Raw genomic sequence first — 20,293 nt, 5'->3', positions numbered from 1 at the left:
CCCTACTTAACCCAGTGAAAGTGAATGAGGGTGGGAGAGAGCGAGTCACCGAGGGAGGGGGAATGTAGTGAGTGGGGGGCAGGGTCTCAGGGAAGGGGCTGGACAAGGGGCATGGCCTTGGGAAAGGAACAGGACTAGGGTGTTCAGTTTTGTGGGATTAGAAAGTTGGCAACCCTATGTCCAGCAGTCACAATCTGATCCACATACGATTCCTGGGGATTCTTGTGTGCCTCCAGCTTTCCTGCAAAATCCTTGCTAAAATAAGGCCTGACAGGACACACTTATTTAACAAGTAAATTAAATCTTAAGTCATGGAAAGTACCACTAATAGTTCATTTATATTATTGAATTTCCAAACAGATTTAAAATGCACCAATTCATTTGTGAGCATCTTGGAATCTAGACAATATCAAACTATGAAACAAAGTGTATGTTTAGATTATTACTTATAGATTAACATAAAGCCCCTCACAAATATTGGCACTACAGAAATATGTATAGGATTTTTATCATCCACCATGGAATGGAGGTGGCTCTTTTGAGTCAAAGGAGATGTGATGAATGACCTTTGCAGTTGAAGTTGGATTGGTCAGAATCTAATTGCTTTGGTTGCAATTTGTCAAGTACACATAGGTTAAAATGCCTGTAGTTTTGATACTATTGTATCCCAGCTATAGTCCTTACTTTCCTTTACAGTCCATCTTTAAAGATGCGACAGTACATTTGACAGAAATATTTCACCACTTTTCCTCTGGCAGAAATGAATAAATGAGGCTTTGTCATACTTTTGAACATTGGAGCAGAAATTGATCCAATCTACAGAGAAAAAAAAATTTGCAGCTCCAGAGAGATCCTTACAGGAGCAGCAGAAGAAACTTCATTATATTATATATATTTGTCCTGCTCCCTCTGGTACATTTTTTCCTGATTATTAGAATAATAATAGTAATATTTAGCCTTTTCATCTTTGAAGAACTTTGCAAACTTTAACTAATCTCTGCTAGAGAGTCTTGTGATTTGCTTTCTTGTGGGCTGTATTTATTATTGTGGGATCTGATCTCCTGACTCTTTTCCCCACAAATTCTATTGGGTGAAAATGCACTGAGAAGACTGATAGAATGCTATTTCAGTATCAAAAATGGCAGCTGCAGGTGCAAGATAAACACCACTGAAATATTAGGATTTATTTAGGTTTTTCATAGTCTAAGGGCAGAAGGGACCATTGTAATCACATAGTCTGACCTTCTGTATAACACAGGCCATAAAGCTTTTCTGAAATAATTTCTGTTTAAACTAGAGAATATCTGTTGGGGGAAAAAAATCCAATCTTAATTAAAAATGGGCAATGATGGAGAGAATCTACCTTAACCTTTGGTAAATTGTTTACTGAACCTGAAGCTATAGCCCCTTTCTGTGCATAGACAAATATAATTAATAATTATGCTGGTAATTAAAAGAAAATACAAAACAACAATTAGCAATCAAAGATATCAAGCAGATACTACCCAGGTGCACAACCAGAACTCACTCTGCCCCTGTTAAAGCCCCACCCACTCCCCATCCCATGGCCCTTAGCGCTAGGCCCTATGCTCTCCCCGCTGGACCCAGCTCTAGGCACGCTTCCCTCCTGCTGCCCCAGACCCAGCTCTGCACCCAGCTCCAAGCTCTCCCCACTGCAGCCAGCCCTACAATCTCCCCATCACACGCTGAGCCCTGAGCTTTTACCCAGAAAGGCAGTTGGTCTGAAAAGCACCATTCCCATCAGGGTCCAGGCAATTCTGGGAACCCCAGACTCCATGCTCCTCTTGCCTCTCCACATCTCAAGGAAGCACCAAAAGTCTGGATCCAGTTCTCCTACTTTTCTGGGGGTACCCAATTACCCTTTCCTCTGCCTCTCTCTGGAGGGGCTAGGGATGCCCAGTGCTCATCGGAACCAGAAGGACTGTAAAGGTGTGGGGAAAGTGCAAGCAGGCACATGGGCAGTGGTGGATTTAGAGTTAGTGGGGCCCTGTGCTCAGATTCATTCCACCCCCACCCCCAGGACCCAGCCAAGAAAAAGGACGTTCTCTTTTATCTCCCCCTTGCCCCATGTTTCATTTTTTTTTCCTCCTCCTCCTCCTATATTATAAGTAATAGGAAGTAAATTAAAACAAAGTGAGGTACCTTGATTGTTTTTGTAGTCTAATTTTTTTTCACAGACCTCTTTAAAAGCACTAAAAGTCTCAGCGGACCACTTAATGATCTTTCCAGATGCTGTTTGTACCATTAGCTAACTATTGTAAAGTGCTTTGGATAAGAGCGCTTTATAAAAAAAAAAATCATAACCTTTCTTCGGTCCACCTGAATGGAGTTCTCGGACCAAAGTTTGAGAACTTCTGGTCTAGATGGAAAGCTTGTATTTGCATTACGCTAATGTGAAAAATGTGTATAAAAAAAAAAGTATAGATGATGCATGAATAGAAAAATGTTACCTTCCTCTGAAGAAACTTATGCAATTTGAAAAAAGATATTTATTCAGAGCTTTTTTTCTACACTTTTTCTTTACAAAATCATCAATTAAGTCATCATAAGTAATATTTTGTAAAGAGGCACTTTTGATTGTATCTAGCGAAACCACAGCTTGTGTAGTTGCGGCAGAGTGCTGGGAGAGAGCTCTCCCAGCACTCTTAAAAAACCCACCTCCACGAGGGGTTCCAGCGGCTTCCAGTGCTGGTGCACTGTCTACATTGGTGCCTTACAGTGCTAAAACTTGCTGTGCTCGGTGGGGGGTGTTTTTTCACACCTCTGAACGAGAAAGTTGCAGGCCTGTAAAGTGCCAGTGTAGACAAGCCCTAAGACAATCAGTTTAGTTGTAGGAAGGATTCACTCTGTTCGCTGGTCTGGAGAAACTCCAAGTAGGTCAGGCTGTGGGGCCAGCAGCCCTTCTTCTGCACTGCCAAGCCTGGAATCAATTACTTTTGTTGTGTCCTTCCTACATTAGATAGTTTCTTATGTTAAAACATTTGTCTGCATGATGAGCTGCATTCTGCTCTCTTGGGCTGCACTGGCAGGGGTGAATGAGAACAGTACTGAACACCCACCTGAAGGTGGGTCGGGGGCACGTCCTGCTGACTCCGTTTGCTCATCTCTGCTCGCCTCCCCCGGCTGCCCCCCCCACCTGTGGGCTCTGCGCTGGCTCCTATGGCCAGTCCCAGCCCCAGCCACCCCCATGGACTGCTCCCAGCCGATGCTCCCCAGGCAGCAGTAAGTGGCGTAAACATGCGCCGGAGGACTCAGGAGGAGCAGGGGGCAGCCACGCAGCCAGAGAGAAGCAGTTTCCCCTTCAAAGGCACCTCTTCTCTCCGGCTGCCTGCCCTTCTGCCCCCCACAGCTTCTGCCCCCACAGTTGTGCCCCCCCCAGGAGTAGGCTGCCTGAATGCCTGGCCCTGGGGCCCCCTATTGTTGCGGGGCCCTGGGCCAGGGCATGGTGTGTTTCGCAGTAAATCCGCCCCTGGACACGGGATCCAACACCACTCAAATTAGGTCTGTCCATCGCTCTCTCCTGACAGAGGGATGGCCAGGCCAAATTTCTCATTCCAGCCAAGAGCCAAGGGGGTGGCCTGAATCTCCTCTTTCCCCCTCCTCTTAATTGCATGTCTGACATTACCTCAAGGATTTGTTTCAGTATACCCCAGGATTCCTGGTTAGTCATGTGGTAGATCCAATCCAATATATTTCATGAAAAATCTAGAATAATCTGTCTGCTTCTCACGTTGTTACATCATGTTTCACTCCTCCCACTAAGAAGACATTGAGAAATACAGAACAAAATTACTTGGCATCTGATGAAAATGCACAGTTTGCTGAGAAGTCAAATGGGGAGTGTGACTGCTCATGTCAGTCACCCCATCCATGTTGGAGTCTCAGATAATACTTGCCCCTTCCAGATGTTACACATCCTTTCAAATTCTAGCACACGTGATTATATACGTGAAACTGTGAGTAGGTCTAGCAATTTAAAGTAATAATTCACCTTCAGACTAGTGTTGTTGAACAAAGTTTTATGTTTCAGCAATCTTTCCATGCAAGTCTCTTCTGGATAGAGGCTTGACTGATGATACTGGAATGCAGACTGACCTGAGTACTGTCTGTAAACATTATGTTGTGTTGTACAGAGTTCTTTTTCTTAGGCCAATTTTGAGATGTAGGCCAGATCTCCTCTTGATACACATATTTTATCTTTTGGATAAGATTGACTGAGATTCTCTTTGTGGTTTTGTAACCTGTCTGAGACACATACTTGTATTTTGTCCGTGTGGGTAACTGGTTTTGGTTCTCAGTGGAGCTGCAGTACATGAATGTCTGAAGAATTGATTGCAGGTGATATATCATTGTGGAAGCTGAGATGTGTCATGAGCTGAGTGAATATTACCTGGAAGATGATATTAGGATACAATCAGCCGGGATTTATGGTGCCAGGATCTCCTCGGGAGGATATAGGTGGCTAGGGAATTTCCAGCAAGCTGCCTTCTTACCTCGTCAGCACGATTTCTTTAAGAAGAAGAGTCATCATCTTTGAATCAGTACACATCAACAAAATTTATAATAAATAACTACTTACAGCTGCAGAAAGTTTCAGTTCCTAGGCTGGTCTCTGTTAGCCAATCCCTCTGGCCTGTCCCAGATGTTCTTCCTCCTAGACAAGAAGACACATTCCTCAACAGGTTTACAAAGCCAGTTAGTTGTCCTGGTCAATTTTTTCTTCCTTAATCTGTAGTAGAATATTTATTCCTATCTAATTGATTCTCTTAGGAGGTTCAAGCCTTTTATAAGAGTGTAAGAGGATGCAGCTGCAGTCTTCCTTGCTTCCTAGTGTCCACACTAATTCCTTCTTACTGTTTGGGTTTCTGTGAGGTGTATAACTTGAATCACCTTTGTTCCTATTCTGTTGTGCATTAGATTGGTCAATATGTAGCCAGGAAGTGAGGTCTGTTGGGGGTTTGGCAATTATGACTCCCTGCCTGCTGTCTGAAAATTACATGCCCACCCACTCATATATAGAGCAGTTGGAGAACAGCTGGTTTTGGTACAAGTTTATGTAGCTATGGTGGTAGGGATACTGTTTTTGCATTGCACTAAGTTCTGCACTTTCTGTTGGACGGGCAATATTGGGTACAGGTTATTTATTTTCTGAGAATGTTTGTTTTAAAATGATGCATTTCCTTCCTGAAAACATCCCTGAATGATTCTGGAATAATACATTATCTGCTGTAGTAGATTGCTGGGCCTAATTATGCAGTCATCATTCAGTCTTTACTGAGGTGAAACTCCTAATGATGTCAATGGGGCGTTGCCTGAATAAAGATTGACTATGGGCTGAAGAATTTGACTTGCTATTTTTATCAGTACTTGAATATCCATCCTGTGATCATTCTTCTTTTGGCTAAATTCTTTCCTTTGTACCACAAAACATCACTGACTTCACTGGGCTTGCATTAATTCAGGTAAGGGCAGAGTTTCTTTTTTATTATTAACCTTGGGTTAATTTAGTATTCAAAGCAGAGAAGTAATATCACTGGTGTGAGCCAGAGGTAGCCAGGGATAAAGTGCGCCTGGAGAAAGGGGTTGAACACCCAGAAAATTCTACAACTCCACCAAGGTTGCTGAGGGGCCACATTTTAGTGTTGCATGGGGGGAAAGGTCCCTGTGATTGGCTCCCCCTCCTCACTTCCCTTCCTCTTAGGGCAGAGAAGGCATTGGGAGCTGCTGAGTTCTGCTCCCCATCCCTGCTTGCCCTCCCTTTCACATAAGGAGAGGAGAGATAAGGGAGCAGAAGGAGCCCAGCAGCTCAAGGCAACTTTTCCTCCTCCTCCCCTCCTATGACCATTGGCTCCTCTACTTCTCTCCTGCTTTGCAACACCCAGACTGGAAAGGGGGATGAAAAACAACTGGAGCTGAAGAAAGACCAGAGGCGGGGCGGGGGCGGGGACACTGGATGAGGAAGAAGTCATGGAGGGGCAAAATTGATTATGGGATAGGCAGATATGGTGATATTTTCATTTCTGTCAAAAATAGATCCTCCTCTTTTAGCACTGGATGCTGTGCGCACAAGCTTCCCCTCCAGTGCACCTCAAATCTAAACAGCCACATGCTCTGCCATGGCAGGTTTTGGGTCCTTGCTGAGGAGAAGTGATACCAATCTTCCTGATAGTTTAATGGTATTAACAAATAGGGAAATGGAATGAAACAGCCCAAAGGTTTTCCTTAACATCAACCACCATTTCAAACCCAGCTGGAGAAAGTATCAGGTATCAAGCTTGAATGGCCAAAGGATAGACAGGATGACTTACCTTTTTCCATCTCTAGATTCTATGATGCATCATAGGAATTAGTCCAATCATTTTAGGTGTTTGAAATTTTATCATTGGTTCCCGTTGGAGCAGTATCTGAACATTGTAAGCAGACCAGGGTTGTACACAACACTTCTCTCTCTTATTCAGCACAACTATTTTTAATCTTCATTTTGACCATGAACAAAATAAAGACCAAAATGGACAACACATCCCCAATTACACAGATATATTAAGGAGAAGAAACAAGGTTGAGCTATGGGAGTTTGAGCCTAGAAATGAATAATTCAAGATTCTATTTCCACCTCTGCCACTGTTTTGCAATGCAGCATTGGAACACTCTCTTATTTTATCTGTCTTGTGTTATTGCCATCTGTAAAATAAGGTTAATTATAGTAATGACATTTGGATGTTTGAGATTTGATGAGTTATCTATCGTGGTTTGAGATCCCTGATAGAAAGTGCTACATAAATACAAAGCAATCATCCTTATTCTATAGCTCCTTCTGCAGAGAAAAAAACGGTGGTGGTTGGTTTTTTCCACTTTTTAAGAACAGAACTAGGTGAAGGGGTAAAATGATCAAATATTTAGTGTGTTGATCTCTGGGTATCTTTCAAGGCTTCATCATATTACTGTATATCTCTGATATGGCATACACATAATACTTTTTAGAGAGGAACAGATATGAGCTTGTACTATGAACAAGGAAATCTGACAAGAATTCAATCCATAGTAGCCACCACCCTCACGCCTCCAAGAGTTTATATATGCAATGTTCTTTGATCAATAGGAGAACATAACTAGAACTGTGTAATTTTCACAGCTATTTTGGGTTTAATGAAAAAGTTGAAAATTGACCATTTGGCATGTAAAATATCTTAAGTGGAAAACATAGAATTGAAACTTTCTACCAGTGTTTCATTTCTGTACATGGATAGGGAGGAAGAGAGGGAACAGAGAGGTGAGGATGGCAACTTGATTGGACTAATCTGGACTGTTCTTGGGTTTTCTGAGGCTGTCATCAAGTAGTATTGGGGGGGAAAAGGAGAAAGAAACCACAGGGGGCCAAATCCTCAGCTGGTGTAAATAAGCATAGCTCCTCTGAAGTAAACGGAATGACACTGATTTACATCAGCTGAATATGTGGGTCTTTATTTCTTCAAGAATGTATAGAATAATTTCTAATGCCTTCATCATGTATTGTTTGGTTGATCCTGGCTGTTAAAATGTGCGTTTCAGAAATAGGAAGTTGCCCTGTAATAATTGCCTTTTTCCCCCATGAAATAAAATACAACTGCAGTCATGAGCAGTTGCTTCCTCCACATCCTCTTGTTACACCCAAAGGAATAATTTTCCCTGTAAAAATATATTTTTGCTGTTTCACAGGCTGTCAAGTAGGCTCAACTTTGATGAAAAAAGGAACTACTTTCACATTGCAACCTCAAAGGTTTTGTGTGGATTGTTGCAGGGCGGGGAGTGGCCCTTTTAGTGTCTTTGCCCTGTGGGGTTCAGAGAAGGGAGATAGTCAGGAACAGACAAGGTGGGTGAGCCAGTAAGGCTCTGGTAAGCTATTGGCCCCATGCACCTGGACGAGTGTATATAAACCTTGACCCTCCAGTTTGCACCCCCTCTCACACCTGCATTCTCATTGTTATTAGCATAAAATTTAGGGTTTGGAGCTGCTGTTGGCATTGCACTAGTCAATTTTTGGGGATTAGGAAGACCTTTATTTGCTTTACTGCCAGATTGGCCAGATTGGGATGGGTTTCAGAGCTGCTCAGGGCCCTGGTTAGGTCGGACAGGCAGTACCGTGGTTCAAGATATGACACTTTTTGCAGGTGATGTGTCTAGTGCAGGTACTCATTCCATAGGGGGTCGGGTTCCCTAAGAAATCAGAGCTGGAAGTGGACTTAGGAGGAAGGCATCCCCTGAAGAAACTGGGGAATAGGGTTAGGGTTCCTATATTTGGTACAGAGAAGATAAAATCCTCTTACCCCAGCACTTTAACCCTCAGAGCAGTAGGGGGTGGCTGGGTCCCAGCAACAGGCTGGGGACCAGCTGTCTAAGGCTAAAGGCAGCCCTCCAAATGGAAACAATTAGGGAAGGAATCATGACCTTCACTGTACTAGTTATTACTGGACAATTCCCAGATGAGTTAATAGAGTTGCAACTTAATTAAACTATATCCTTTGCATTTTGTCTTTCTTTCCAAACAGCCAGGACACTGCCTTTGGTAATAGGAAAAGTGTAGCTTTGAGTTTTAGTAGTGAGTGACCTCCACTGAAATTAACAATGCTCTTGCTTTCTCTGCTCCAAAGGGTTCCTTACACGAACAAATGACTCCGATCGTTCCCTGCTCCAGCTCTCATTCCAAGGATGCATGCAGTTTATTCACGTGGATGATCAACTGGTGGATTTGCATGCAGTGGAGCAAGGCAAACTAGGAAGCTTTGCCAATGTCAGCATTGATATGTGTGCCATTATTGACAGGTAAGTAAAGGAGTAACCATTGACAACAACCAGGAGAGTTTAGAACTGCAGATTCTGAAAGCACACAATGATTGGGGGGGGGGGCTCTCTTTTCCTAAAAGCCATGTGGTTCGTAGGGCCTCTATGTGGCCCTTATTATCTGCTTGGATAGGTTATTACTATTAGAGATGTAGCTGGAGAAGGTAATATCAGTGTGATTCTGGTTTATTCGAACACTTAACTGTTTTAGAGAAAAATTTGTGGAAGTTGTCTTGGTTTTGAGTCAAACTTTTAAAATCCTATTCTAACTACTGTGAGGTATCTGAGAAATATAGATGTCCCAAGGAGATTGCACTCAGAATCCTGCTGGCAGCAGAGTTATTTGTGAAGCTGTGAGGAGACTCCATTTTGTAGGACTTCATACTGTAGTGGAGTGGAGTTGTTTGTGAAGTTTTGAGGGAAGTCTGAGGAGTGGATGTTATCTCTTTTATAACATAGTTTTTGTTGTTCTGGCTTGCCACTGGGTGATTATAATATAAATCCAAATTTTACTAAATTAAAAAGAGAAATAAAGATCTCCGTTAATCCAAAAGAGCCAAAATGTGTTAACCTTCAGGTATTGCACACCTTACTTATTTCTCCAAGCTTTTCCTGAGGGATGGTTTGAGTTGGGGACTGTAGAATTTTTAGCAGAGTTTTGATGTGGTCATTGGTTGTAATAGATTTTAATGTGATGTGGTAAATTTGTACAAGTGTGTAGAGATTTAGGTAGGACCATTTTTTAGAAAATGAAAAATAAATAGTGGATACCTGTGGAATTCTACTTCTTGAGTAAACAAACTATTGGGCACATTGCAGTTCATTGCACTGGAAAAGTGTACATTTGAACAGTCTATAAAGATTTACTTCTGTTTCCTAAACGGAATAAAAGAATCAGTTAGTGTCAGGCCACAAGAGGAAAAATACAGATGATTTAAAGGGACTAAATCAGTGTGCAGGCACCTTAGAGAAACAAGCAATTTTATTCCCAAGGTGAATGAATTGAATCTTGAGATCCAGTATGCTGTGGATTAGCAGTCTCTTGGAACCTGGCTGTAATATGAAGCTTTCCTGAGAGCACTTAGTTCCTCAGAGGAAGATAATGGTGCACATCCCCACACACGTGCAAGTAATAAATACAAAAGCTAGAATAACGTGGGTTTTGGCACAAAGTAAGTTTATAATTAAGGGAGATGCTTACTCTGAACCCAGGTCTTTTATGCACTTATGTATGTTCATTTTTATTGCTATCTGCTTAAAAACATTTCCCTTCTTCCTGTTTCCTAGTGAAATAAGGAAAGGGAGCAATGCCCAGCATAACACAGCTATGTTGGCCCCTAATGGAAATGCATGTGACTTTCTGCATGTATTTAGCTTAGTTGCCAGGGTGGATAAAAAACGATAATTTTCTCTACAAAAAGAAAAAATTAAAAACAGATTTTTTTCATTTAAATTAAATAAAGGTTTATCTTTTAAAAATGATTTGAAATTGACAATATATGTTAAGCCCTAAACCAATTATAATCCATTAAAATCATTTACATAAAATACAAAAATTATTAGTAAATGTTTGTTGCCAAGTTTTAAAGAAAGCCAAACCACTGATGTTGTGGCAGTCTCTGGTTAAGCATCTAGAATCAGAGTCTGTGGAAGTGCTAAGCCAGCTTTTAACAACAGTAGTCTCTGCTGCAGATGAAGAGAGAATATCTTAATTTCATTTTATTCAACTAGTTCAGTTCAATGACTAGTTCATTCAAAGTTAAGAAACAGATTGGGAGCTGAAGAAGTAGAAAAGCTTGTTTTTCTCCTCCAGTGAATATGAATAAAAACAAGGTGTGAGAGGATGAGATCTTCTAGATAGAAAATCTTAAGACATGGTAACCAGAAATAATCGGCTCAATTAATTTACTTCAGATAATGCTTCATTTGTTTAATTAATCAGTGAATTTTAAATTTAAAACATGAATAAACTGTTTTATGTATCTAGCACATTTAAGATAAAAATAAAATACTGTTTTATGCATTTTCAATTGAATTTGAATCCCCATCCAAACAGAGCTTAGCACAAATCACAGGTAAAAAAAAAATATAGTAAATAAGTATGTTACAAAATGGGGAATGATGCACATGAAAAATGTGAATAAAAGTAAGCTTATCTGTAGAATTGCTTAGATACAGTGTATCCTCTAGCTTAGCAAAAAAAAACCTCACCAAATTTAGTGTGCAGCCTATATTTGGTTGCAAACCAACATGATTCAATGGTTACTAATCAATGAAAACCAACCTTTTTTTAAAGAAAATAACTAAAAAGTACAGGTGCAAAACATGAATACGATCAATTATTTAAATCAAGGTTTCCTGCTGATTTAAATCATGATTAAAATCAGCAACTTAAATTGCTCTGATTTAAATCAATTCACCCTGCTAATTGTTAGTCTGCTGTGAAACTGGGGGTGCTTATATAATTTGGCTTTTACAATTTTACACAGCTTCCAGGAAATAAATGCTTTGTCCATTTCTCTTTCAGTAGTATTCTAACAGAATTTCAAAGTGACAGCAGATACTCTGAAAAAGAAAAGGAAATAATGTGTGTGATTTTTGGAAATAAATCTAACCCCTGAAGAAAAGGATGTGAAGAGATCTGTAGCTGAGACTTTTGGATGGTGGGGGGTGTTTTTATTTTTGTTTTTTGTCCCAAACTGGTGCTTCTACACACTGGTTTATAGATCGATGGTGATTTCATTTCCAGTGTAAATAAATAACTCCTCTGAAATCAGTGGAATTACACTGGGATGAAATGATTGTGAAATCAGGCCTTTACACTGTAAACTGGAGGAAAGAAAAATAATTCAGTAATAGAAAAACATTGGGGGAAAGGGAGTCAAATGAACTTTTGCAAAATAAGATGTAAGGCTTCATGTGTACAGGGATACATTACCAACCACCTGACCAGGGTGGTGAAAGAGACTGTGAAATACTCAGGGAGACTAGAGGGGCTATAAAAATAAAAAACTCAATAATAATGGGAGATTTCAACTATCCCCCTATTGACTACATGTCAGTTGACTACATGGGTACATGTCACCTCAGGAAGGGGTGCAGAGACCCTTTAAGTGACTGCTTCTTAAAGCAGCTAGTCCTGGAACCCACAAGAGGAGAGGCAATTCTTGATTTAGTCCTAATTGGAGCACAGGATCTGGTCCAAGAAGTGATTATAGCTTGACCACTTCGTAATAATGACCATAATATAATTAAATTTAACATCTCTGTAGTGGGGAAAACACCACAGCAGTCCAACACTATAGCATTTAATTTCAAAAAGGGGGATTACACGAACATGAGGAAATCAGTTGCACAGAAATTGAAAGGTATAGTGCCAAAAGTAAAATCCCTGCAAGTTGCATGGAAACTTTTTAAAGACACCATAATAGAGGCTCAACTTAAATGTATACCCAAATTAAAAAACATAGTCAGAGAACCAAAAAAGTGCTACCTTGGCTAAACAACAAAGTAAGAGAAGCGGTGAGAGACAAAAAGGCATCCTTTAAAAAGTGGAAGTTAAATCCAAGTGAGGAAAATAGAAAGGAGTGTAAAATAATAATTAGGAAGGACAAAAAAGAATTGAACAACTAGTCAAACACTCAAAAAGTAATAGGAACAATTTTTTAAAATACATCAGAAGCAGGAAGCCTGCTAACCAAACAGTAGAGCCACTGGATGATCGAGATGCTGGAACACTCAAGGATGATAAGGCCATTGCACAGAACTAAATTAATTCTTTGCAGCAATCTTCACGTCTGAGGATGAGAGGGAGATTCCCAAACTTCAGCAATTCTTTTTAGGTGACAAATTTGAGGAACTGTCCCAGATTGAGGTGTCATTAGAGGATATTTTGGAACAAATTGATAAACTAAACAGTAATAAGTCACCAGGACCAGATGGTATTCACCCAAGAGTTCTGAAGGAACTCAAATGTGAAATTGCAGGACTACTTACTGTAGCTTGCAATCCATCATTTAAATCAGCTTCTGTACCAAAAAACTGGAGGACAGTTAATGTGATGCCACTTTTTAAAAAGGGGTTCCAGAGGTGATCCTGGCAATTACAGGCTAGTAAACCTGACTTCAGTACCGGGCAAACTGGTTGAAATTATAGTAAAGAACAAAATTGTCACACACATAGATGCATATAATTTGTTGGGGAAAAGTCAACAGGGTGTTTGTAAAGGGAAATCATGCCTCGCCAATTTAGTAAAATTCTTTGAGGAGGTCAACAAGAATGTGGACAAGGGGGATCCAGTGGAAATAGCCTTTGACAAGGTCCCTCACAAAAGCCACTTAAGCAAAGTACGCTGTCATGGGATAAGAAGGAAGGCCCTGTCATGGATTGGTAACTGGTAAAACATAGGAAACAAAAGGTAGGAAAAAATGGTCAGTTTTCAGAATGGAGAGAGGTAAATAGTGATGTCCCCCAGGGGTCAGTACTGAGCCCAGTCCTATTGAACATATTCATAAATGATCTGGAAAAAGGGGTAAACAGTGAGGTGGCAAAATTTGAAGATGATACAAAACTACTCAAGATAGTGAAGTCCCAAGTAGACTGTGAAGAGCTGCAAAAGGATCTCAAAAAACTTAGTGACTGGGCAACAAAATGGCAGATGAAATTCAGTGTTGATAAATGCAAAGTAATGCACATTGGAAAACACAATCCCAACTATGCATATAAAATGATGGAGTCTAAATTAGCTGTTACCACTCAAGAAAGAAGTCTTGGATTCATTGTGCATAGTTCTCTGAAAACATCCACTCAATGTGTAGGAGCAGTCAAAAAAGCAAACAGAATGTTGGGAATCATTAAGAAAGAGAGAGATAATAAGACAGAAAATATCATTCTCTCTCTCTCTCTATATATATACCTCTAAATAAAAAAGATGTATTGGAATTGGAAAAGGTTCAGGAAAGGGCAACTAAAATTATTAGGGATATGGAACAATTGCAATATGAGGAGAGATTAATAAGACTGGGACTTTTCAACTTGGAAAGAGATGACTAAGGGGGAATATGATAGAGGTCTATAAAATCATGATTGTTGTGAGGAAAGCAAATAAGGAAGTGTTATTTACTCCTTCTCATAATACACGAACTAGGGGTCACCAATGAAATTAATAGGCAGCAGGTTTAAAACAAACAAAAGGAAGTATTTTTTCACACAATGCACAGTCAACTTGTGGAACTCTTTGCCAGAGGAAGTTGTGAAGGCCAAGACTATAAGAGGGTTCAAAAAGGAACTAGATACGTTCATGGAGGATAGGTCTATCAATGGCATCAGCCAGGATGGGCAGGGATGGTGTCCCTAGCCTCTGTTTGCCAGAAGATGGGAATGGGTGATAGGGGATGGGTCATTTGATGATTACCTGTTCTGTTAATTCCCTCTGGAGCACCAGGCATTGGCCACTGTTGGAAGAAAGGATAATGGGATAGACAGACCTTCGGTCTGACCCTGTATGGCTGGTCTTGTATATCACTGTTTTTAAAAGACCCACCTATTCCAAATAGTACTACAACTACAAAATACTTCAAAATCCATCTGCAAACAAAGAAAACTGTGTTTACACTCTGCTACTCTTTTTGCAGCAATAGACACTGTCAATCCAAACATGATGTAAGTTACAGACGTACCTCAACAGTTTGTGCTTTCCAGCTTCTATTGAATGGGGCAGCCCTCAGTTGTGAAAGAACAGGTTAAGGACCATTTAGAAAAACTGGACGTTCACAAGTCCATGGGGCCGGATCTAATGCATCTGAGGGTGCTGAGGGAGTTGGCTGATGTGATCACAGAGCCATTGGCCATTATCTTTGAAAACTCATGGTGATCGGCGGAGGTCCCGGATGATTGGAAAAAGACAAATATAGTGGCCATCTTTAAAAAAGGGAAGAAGGAGAATCCAGGGAACTACATACTTCACCTCAGTCCGTGGAAAAATCATTGAGCAGGTCCTCAAGGAATCTGTTTTGAAGCACTTGGAGGAGAGGAAAGTGATCAGGAACAGTCAACATGGATTCACCAAGGGGAAGTCATGCCTGACCAACCTGATTGCCTTCTCTGATGAGATAACTGGCTCTGTGGATATGGGGAAAGCGGTGGATGTGATATATCTTGACTTTAGCAAAGCTTTTGATACAGTCTCCCACATTTTTCTTGCCAGCAAGTTAAAAAAGTATGGATTGAATGAATGGATTATAAAGTGGAATAGAAAGCTGGCTAATCTTTGTGCTCAACAGGTAATGATTAACGGCTCAATGGCTAGTTGGCAGCCGGTATCGAGCAGGATGCCCCAGGGGTCTGTCCTGGAGCCGGTTTTGTTCAACATCTTCATTAATGATCTGAATGATGGGATGGATTGCACCCTCAGCAAGTTCGCGGATGACACTAAGCTGGGGAGAGAGGTAGATACACTGGCTTTTAGGAATAGGATCCAGAGTGACCTAGACAAATTGGAGGATTGGTCCAAAAGAAATCTGATGAGATTCAACAAGAAAAAGTGCGGAGTCCTGCACTTAGGATGGAAGAATCCCATGCACTGCCACAGGCTGGGGACCGACTGGCTAAGTGGCAGTTCAGCAGAAAAGGACCTGGGGATTACAGTGGAAGAGAAGCTGGATATGAGTCAACAATGTGCCCTTGTTACCAAGAAGGCTAGCTGCATATTGGGCGGTATTAGTAGGAGCATTGCTAGCTGATCAAGGGAAGTGATTATTCTCCTCTCTTCAGCACTGGTGAGGCCTCATCTGGAGTACTGCGTCCAGTTTTGGTCCCCCCACTACAGAAAGGATGTGGACAAATTGGAGAGAGTCCAGAGGAGGGCAATGAAAATTATTAGGGGGCTGCGGCACATGATTTATGAGGAGAGGCAGTGGGAACTGGTCTTATTTAGTCTACAGAAGAGAAGAGTGAGGGGGGGAATTTGATATCAGCCTTCAACTACCGGTATGGGGGTTCCAAAGACGATGGAGCTCGGCTGTTCTCAGTGGCGGCAAATGACAGAACAAGGAGCAATGGTCTCAAGTTTACCTGCGTCTGCTTTTACTTTGCATCAGTAGTGAAGCAGAGTTGCAGTTGGGGAGATCTGTGTTGGATATTAGGAAAAACTGTCACTAATAGGGTGGTGAAGCTCTGGAATGGGTTATTTAGGGAGGTGGTGGAATCTCCATCTTTAGAGGTTTTTAAAGCCCAGCTTGATAAAGCCCTGGCAGAGATGATTTAGTTGGGGTTGGCCCTGCTTTGAGCAGGGGGTTGGACTAGATGACCTCCTGAGGTCCCTTCCAACCCTAATCTTCTATGATGCTATGAATTGTGCCACAAACAGGACAAAAAAAATTAATCACTGGAATACAGAAAATCTTTTTTTATTTTTGTTTTATGTGGTGAGGGAGGAGGAGGAGGTGAAGCTATTGCTCTGCCTACTCTCTGTAATTTAAAAATGACCAAATCTATTATTTTATAGCTTATACTTTAACATAAATCTATTTCAGGGCTGACTGAGAAGTGATATGCCAAGCTTCAGATCTAATGGATTTTTATGGCTTTGTTATAAACATCTGAAAATAGGGTGTTACAAGTAGTTCTATTAAAACATTCTGTCCAATAGAACACTGCTAAGTGTAGATCGTGTTTAAAAAAATCCATATACTATGATTACTATATGTAGGCTTACTTTTGTTTCCCTTTAAAGGGTAGATACTTGTGTGGCAATGATATTGGTATCCTCCTGTCTTTTCTCACTTGTTTGGCACTGACTGATAAAGGATTCAATCTTAATCAACATGGCAATTGCTTTCATGGCCACACTTGAGTGAAGGCCCCAACTGGGTAAAAAGATAAACTGTCAAAATGAATTATTCTTACTGTAGATTTCAGTTATTTGGTTGAAAATATCTTTAAGTGGCATTTTTTATTGTTAGTCAGATTGTGTACTAAGGAAGAGGCCATTTTTAAATAAGGACTATAAAACAAAAGATGAGTAATGTTCTGAATTTTTGCATCTCACTCAACCTGAAAGCAATTTTTTGTTTAAGTCCCAAGTTCTATCAACTGCATACCTTTTATGAAAAGGGCCTCTGAATTTAAATTCCATATTTTTTTCTAGAACACTAAAAGAATAATAGAAATACTAACACCTGCACATTAGAATATTACAATTATAATTGACAAAAAGGCTTCTGGCTTTTTAGTAGTCATTCTTCCTATTTCCTCTAACCAGGTATTTTGCTATTTTTCATAGACCTACAAATCAAGTTCCCCTTTGCAGTGAGATTCCAACACTAAGAAACCTTACCTTTCTTACTAGTGTTACACTGGCATAAGTATATATATAATAGAATACACCCATACAGACATATAACAAGCCTAGGAATATGGAGAAGGGGTGAATGTTGAAGATGGAGTAGAAGAGATGTGTTTAAAAATAACAGTGACAGTAATAATCAGTTAATTAAAATATTATAGAGAGAAATCTTTCTTCCCTGCTACAGTAGCTTCATCTGTAAACACACTTACAATGCAAGTCACTTCGATGTCACAATGATCAACATACTGTACTAGTCACAGCTCAGATCCCTATATACCTCCTTTATTTCTCATTAACAAACTGAGTTTGTTGTTATAATCCAGATGGTACAGTTGTTCATTAGGATTTTAGCACAGGACATTGAACAGGAATTATTACTCATAGCTAATTTATCCTGGCAGCCTGGGAGTGTTGCTAAGTGCTCCTGGCCTTGCAATGGCTGATAATATGGATTTTTATCATTGGATAGAAATGATGAGATGCTAAAAATGTTTTTAAAATCTAGTCTCCAATATGATGTTATAGTTATGTATAACATATGTTGATTTTAATGACAATCTGGCAGTGTACCATAAAGAAATACAAAATAACAAAGATAGAAAGTGAAATATAGCTTCACAGCACCAGAACTTTCTACAGGTTTATACCAGTGTTGTCTGGATGTATGGAAATGGTGATTCCCAGAGATGAGCTGGTTGTCTAGTTTCATGTTGCAAACGATAAAACGTGCCAGGCAAACGTTTCTGGGTGAACATTGCTCATCTGAAGTGGTGATAAGAGGCCACATCTGATTGACTTGAACCCTCTAGAACTACCTTTTCTAGATTATGTGGTTGCTATTCAGACGCTGAATTAATGCATTTACATCAGGTAATCCAGTAAGTCTCACCAGTGCATGAACAAGGCTACAACATCTCTGACAGATAGAAAGTTCCTTTTTAATCAATTTTAGCTCCATTTAAAAATCTTTAAAATTGATTATTACATAGTCTTAAAAAAATTCTCAGTATCTGGCTTTTTGAATAAGATTGAGACCACAAATCATGCCGTCCCTCCCTCCCTCCCCCCATTTATATAGTCATTCAGTAGGTGGAGACTAAGAAGAATGCCCTCGTGTGACCTACATAATTGCCAACTGAAACTGCAGTTTCCATGCTCAAGAAACAGCAAAGCCCTGCTATAGGATTTCTCTCCTCCCGGGAGCAGATCACCCAAAAGGAGGAAGACGGGAAGAGGGAGTTGATAGAGCATCTGGTTGTGTGGTTGGGAATATGCTGAATCCATTTCAGGGATGTTATAAACTGCACTCCCCCCTCACAACTGAGGAGGCATTGAGTGTACTGCTCCTAAATGGTTCCAGAATGATAACCCTGGAGATTAAAGCCCTCTATCATCCACCTCGAGCAGGGACAGAATTATTCAAGTTCTTAATGAATTCGTTTCTGACCCTAAGCAAAAGTGCCTCATAGTATTAGTTGTGATAATGATTTCAATATGATGAACATATGTCCACTAAGAACTAGACTGACCACAATCAAGTTATTTCCACATAGGCCACTGAACTGCCATCTGATCATGTTGTAGAAAGCTGATGAGAACATAGGAAATGTTTTTGCTGCAGCATTTTGCATAGGAAAATTACATTTATCCTGATGGGAAACCAGCTTTCCTGAAAGAAATGTTGAAAAATTTTAAGTGTGGGGAAAACATACATTATCACCCATTCTTACTACTTGCCAACTGGAAAAAGTTAGTACACATGGCAAAAAGTGAGGAAAACTTGCTGTTCTCCAAGTAGAAAGTGGGAAGATGTGAAAAGTGGTGTCTCGTGCTTTTTCACTTCTTTCCAACTAGAAGAATTTGGAAAACTGTAAGTAGGTTCCCCCAAACACACCCTTTATTACTGTTTTTTAACTGCCATAAATTCTGAAACAGCGATAAGCATGTGTGTGTGGAGTATGGGGAGGAACCCACCATTCAGAAGCTCTTTATGCTGGAATTTCTCATTTTAAAAAAAATTCAGAAAGTCAAAAGTTTGCTGACATTGACTTTTATGTGCACACACATACACTTTGACAAAACCCTATTTTCAGTTCTTTGGAGAAAGGATGTTGTTGCTGTTGTTGTTCATTAATTTACTATTATAGCAGTGTTGCCTAGGAGCCTTAGCCCAGGACCCTGTTGTGCGATGTGCTGTACAAACACACAAAGAAAAGACAAGTCACTGCCTCAAAGAGCTTGCAATCTGTTCTGCAGGATTGTAGATTTGGCATATTTCTCAAGCACTAAATACATTTACAAAAGATAGTTGGCCAATAGCTTGGTTGATAGTCCGAGTTCCGTGAGAGAGGGCTGCTCCGGAAGTGCCCAAGATACAAATCTCCCCTTCTCCTGGGCGACTAAAGGAGGATGCCACATCCCCATCCATCTGGTCCTCTCCCTCCAGGAGAAACTTCCCCATTTCTCCCATCTCTCCCATCCAATTGCAGAGGGAGCCTCATAAAAAGGGAAACAACCCCCCTTTCTTCTGGCCAGCTGGACAAAGACACTCAATATTCAGCTACAGTGAGTACATTTGGCCAATAACTCTTGGGAGGAGGGGGATGGCTGGGGAAAGAGGAATGGTGGGAATGGAACTCTAGTTATCTGAACTAGTTGTTTTGCTTTTGTTTTGGGGGGGAAGTTCGGATTGTTCTCAATAATGGACCTTCAATAATGACATATTGATGTAAATTAAGACATAGCACCACTCCTGATATTGTTGGATTTTCTTATTTCAGCTGCATACGTATGTGAAGGGTTGTTTCACAGAAACCCCCTTGGGAACTGCCACCTGATGTGCTGGGACTACCTCTAAGCCCATTTTCCCTGACAGTTTGAGACTTCAATGTCCTGCCTGGTTTGAGCCAGACATCCTTGCCTGCTGCAAACACAGACCCACGTCAGGATAACGTCCCCTAAAAGCTGCAGGCTTAACTGAAAACAGCTTAAGAAGTGTTCCTGTCTCCAACCCTCCAACCCCAATGCCCAGCTCCCTATGGGGTCCAAACCCCAAATAAATCAGTTTTATCCTGTATAAAGCTTATTCAGGGTAAACTCATAAATTGT

General features: G+C 40.6%; 1 protein-coding gene across 1 annotated transcript in view; it reads left to right on the top strand.

The window, feature by feature from the left end:
• CNTNAP2 (contactin associated protein 2) overlaps nucleotides 1-20,293 on the top strand; it is a 1,664,903-nt gene that overhangs the window by 1,043,707 nt on the left and 600,903 nt on the right. The window contains exon 10 of the mRNA XM_038391157.1: nucleotides 8,649-8,820. Within this exon, the coding sequence (XP_038247085.1) occupies nucleotides 8,649-8,820 (172 nt within the window). The remainder of the gene's footprint in view (nucleotides 1-8,648; nucleotides 8,821-20,293) is intronic.

The sequence above is a fragment of the Dermochelys coriacea genome, chromosome 2, assembly GCF_009764565.3.
Source record: "Dermochelys coriacea isolate rDerCor1 chromosome 2, rDerCor1.pri.v4, whole genome shotgun sequence".
Lineage (NCBI taxonomy): Eukaryota > Metazoa > Chordata > Testudines > Dermochelyidae > Dermochelys > Dermochelys coriacea.
The sequence above is the reverse complement of the archived record's forward strand: the minus strand, read 5'-3'. Positions and strand labels throughout refer to the sequence as shown.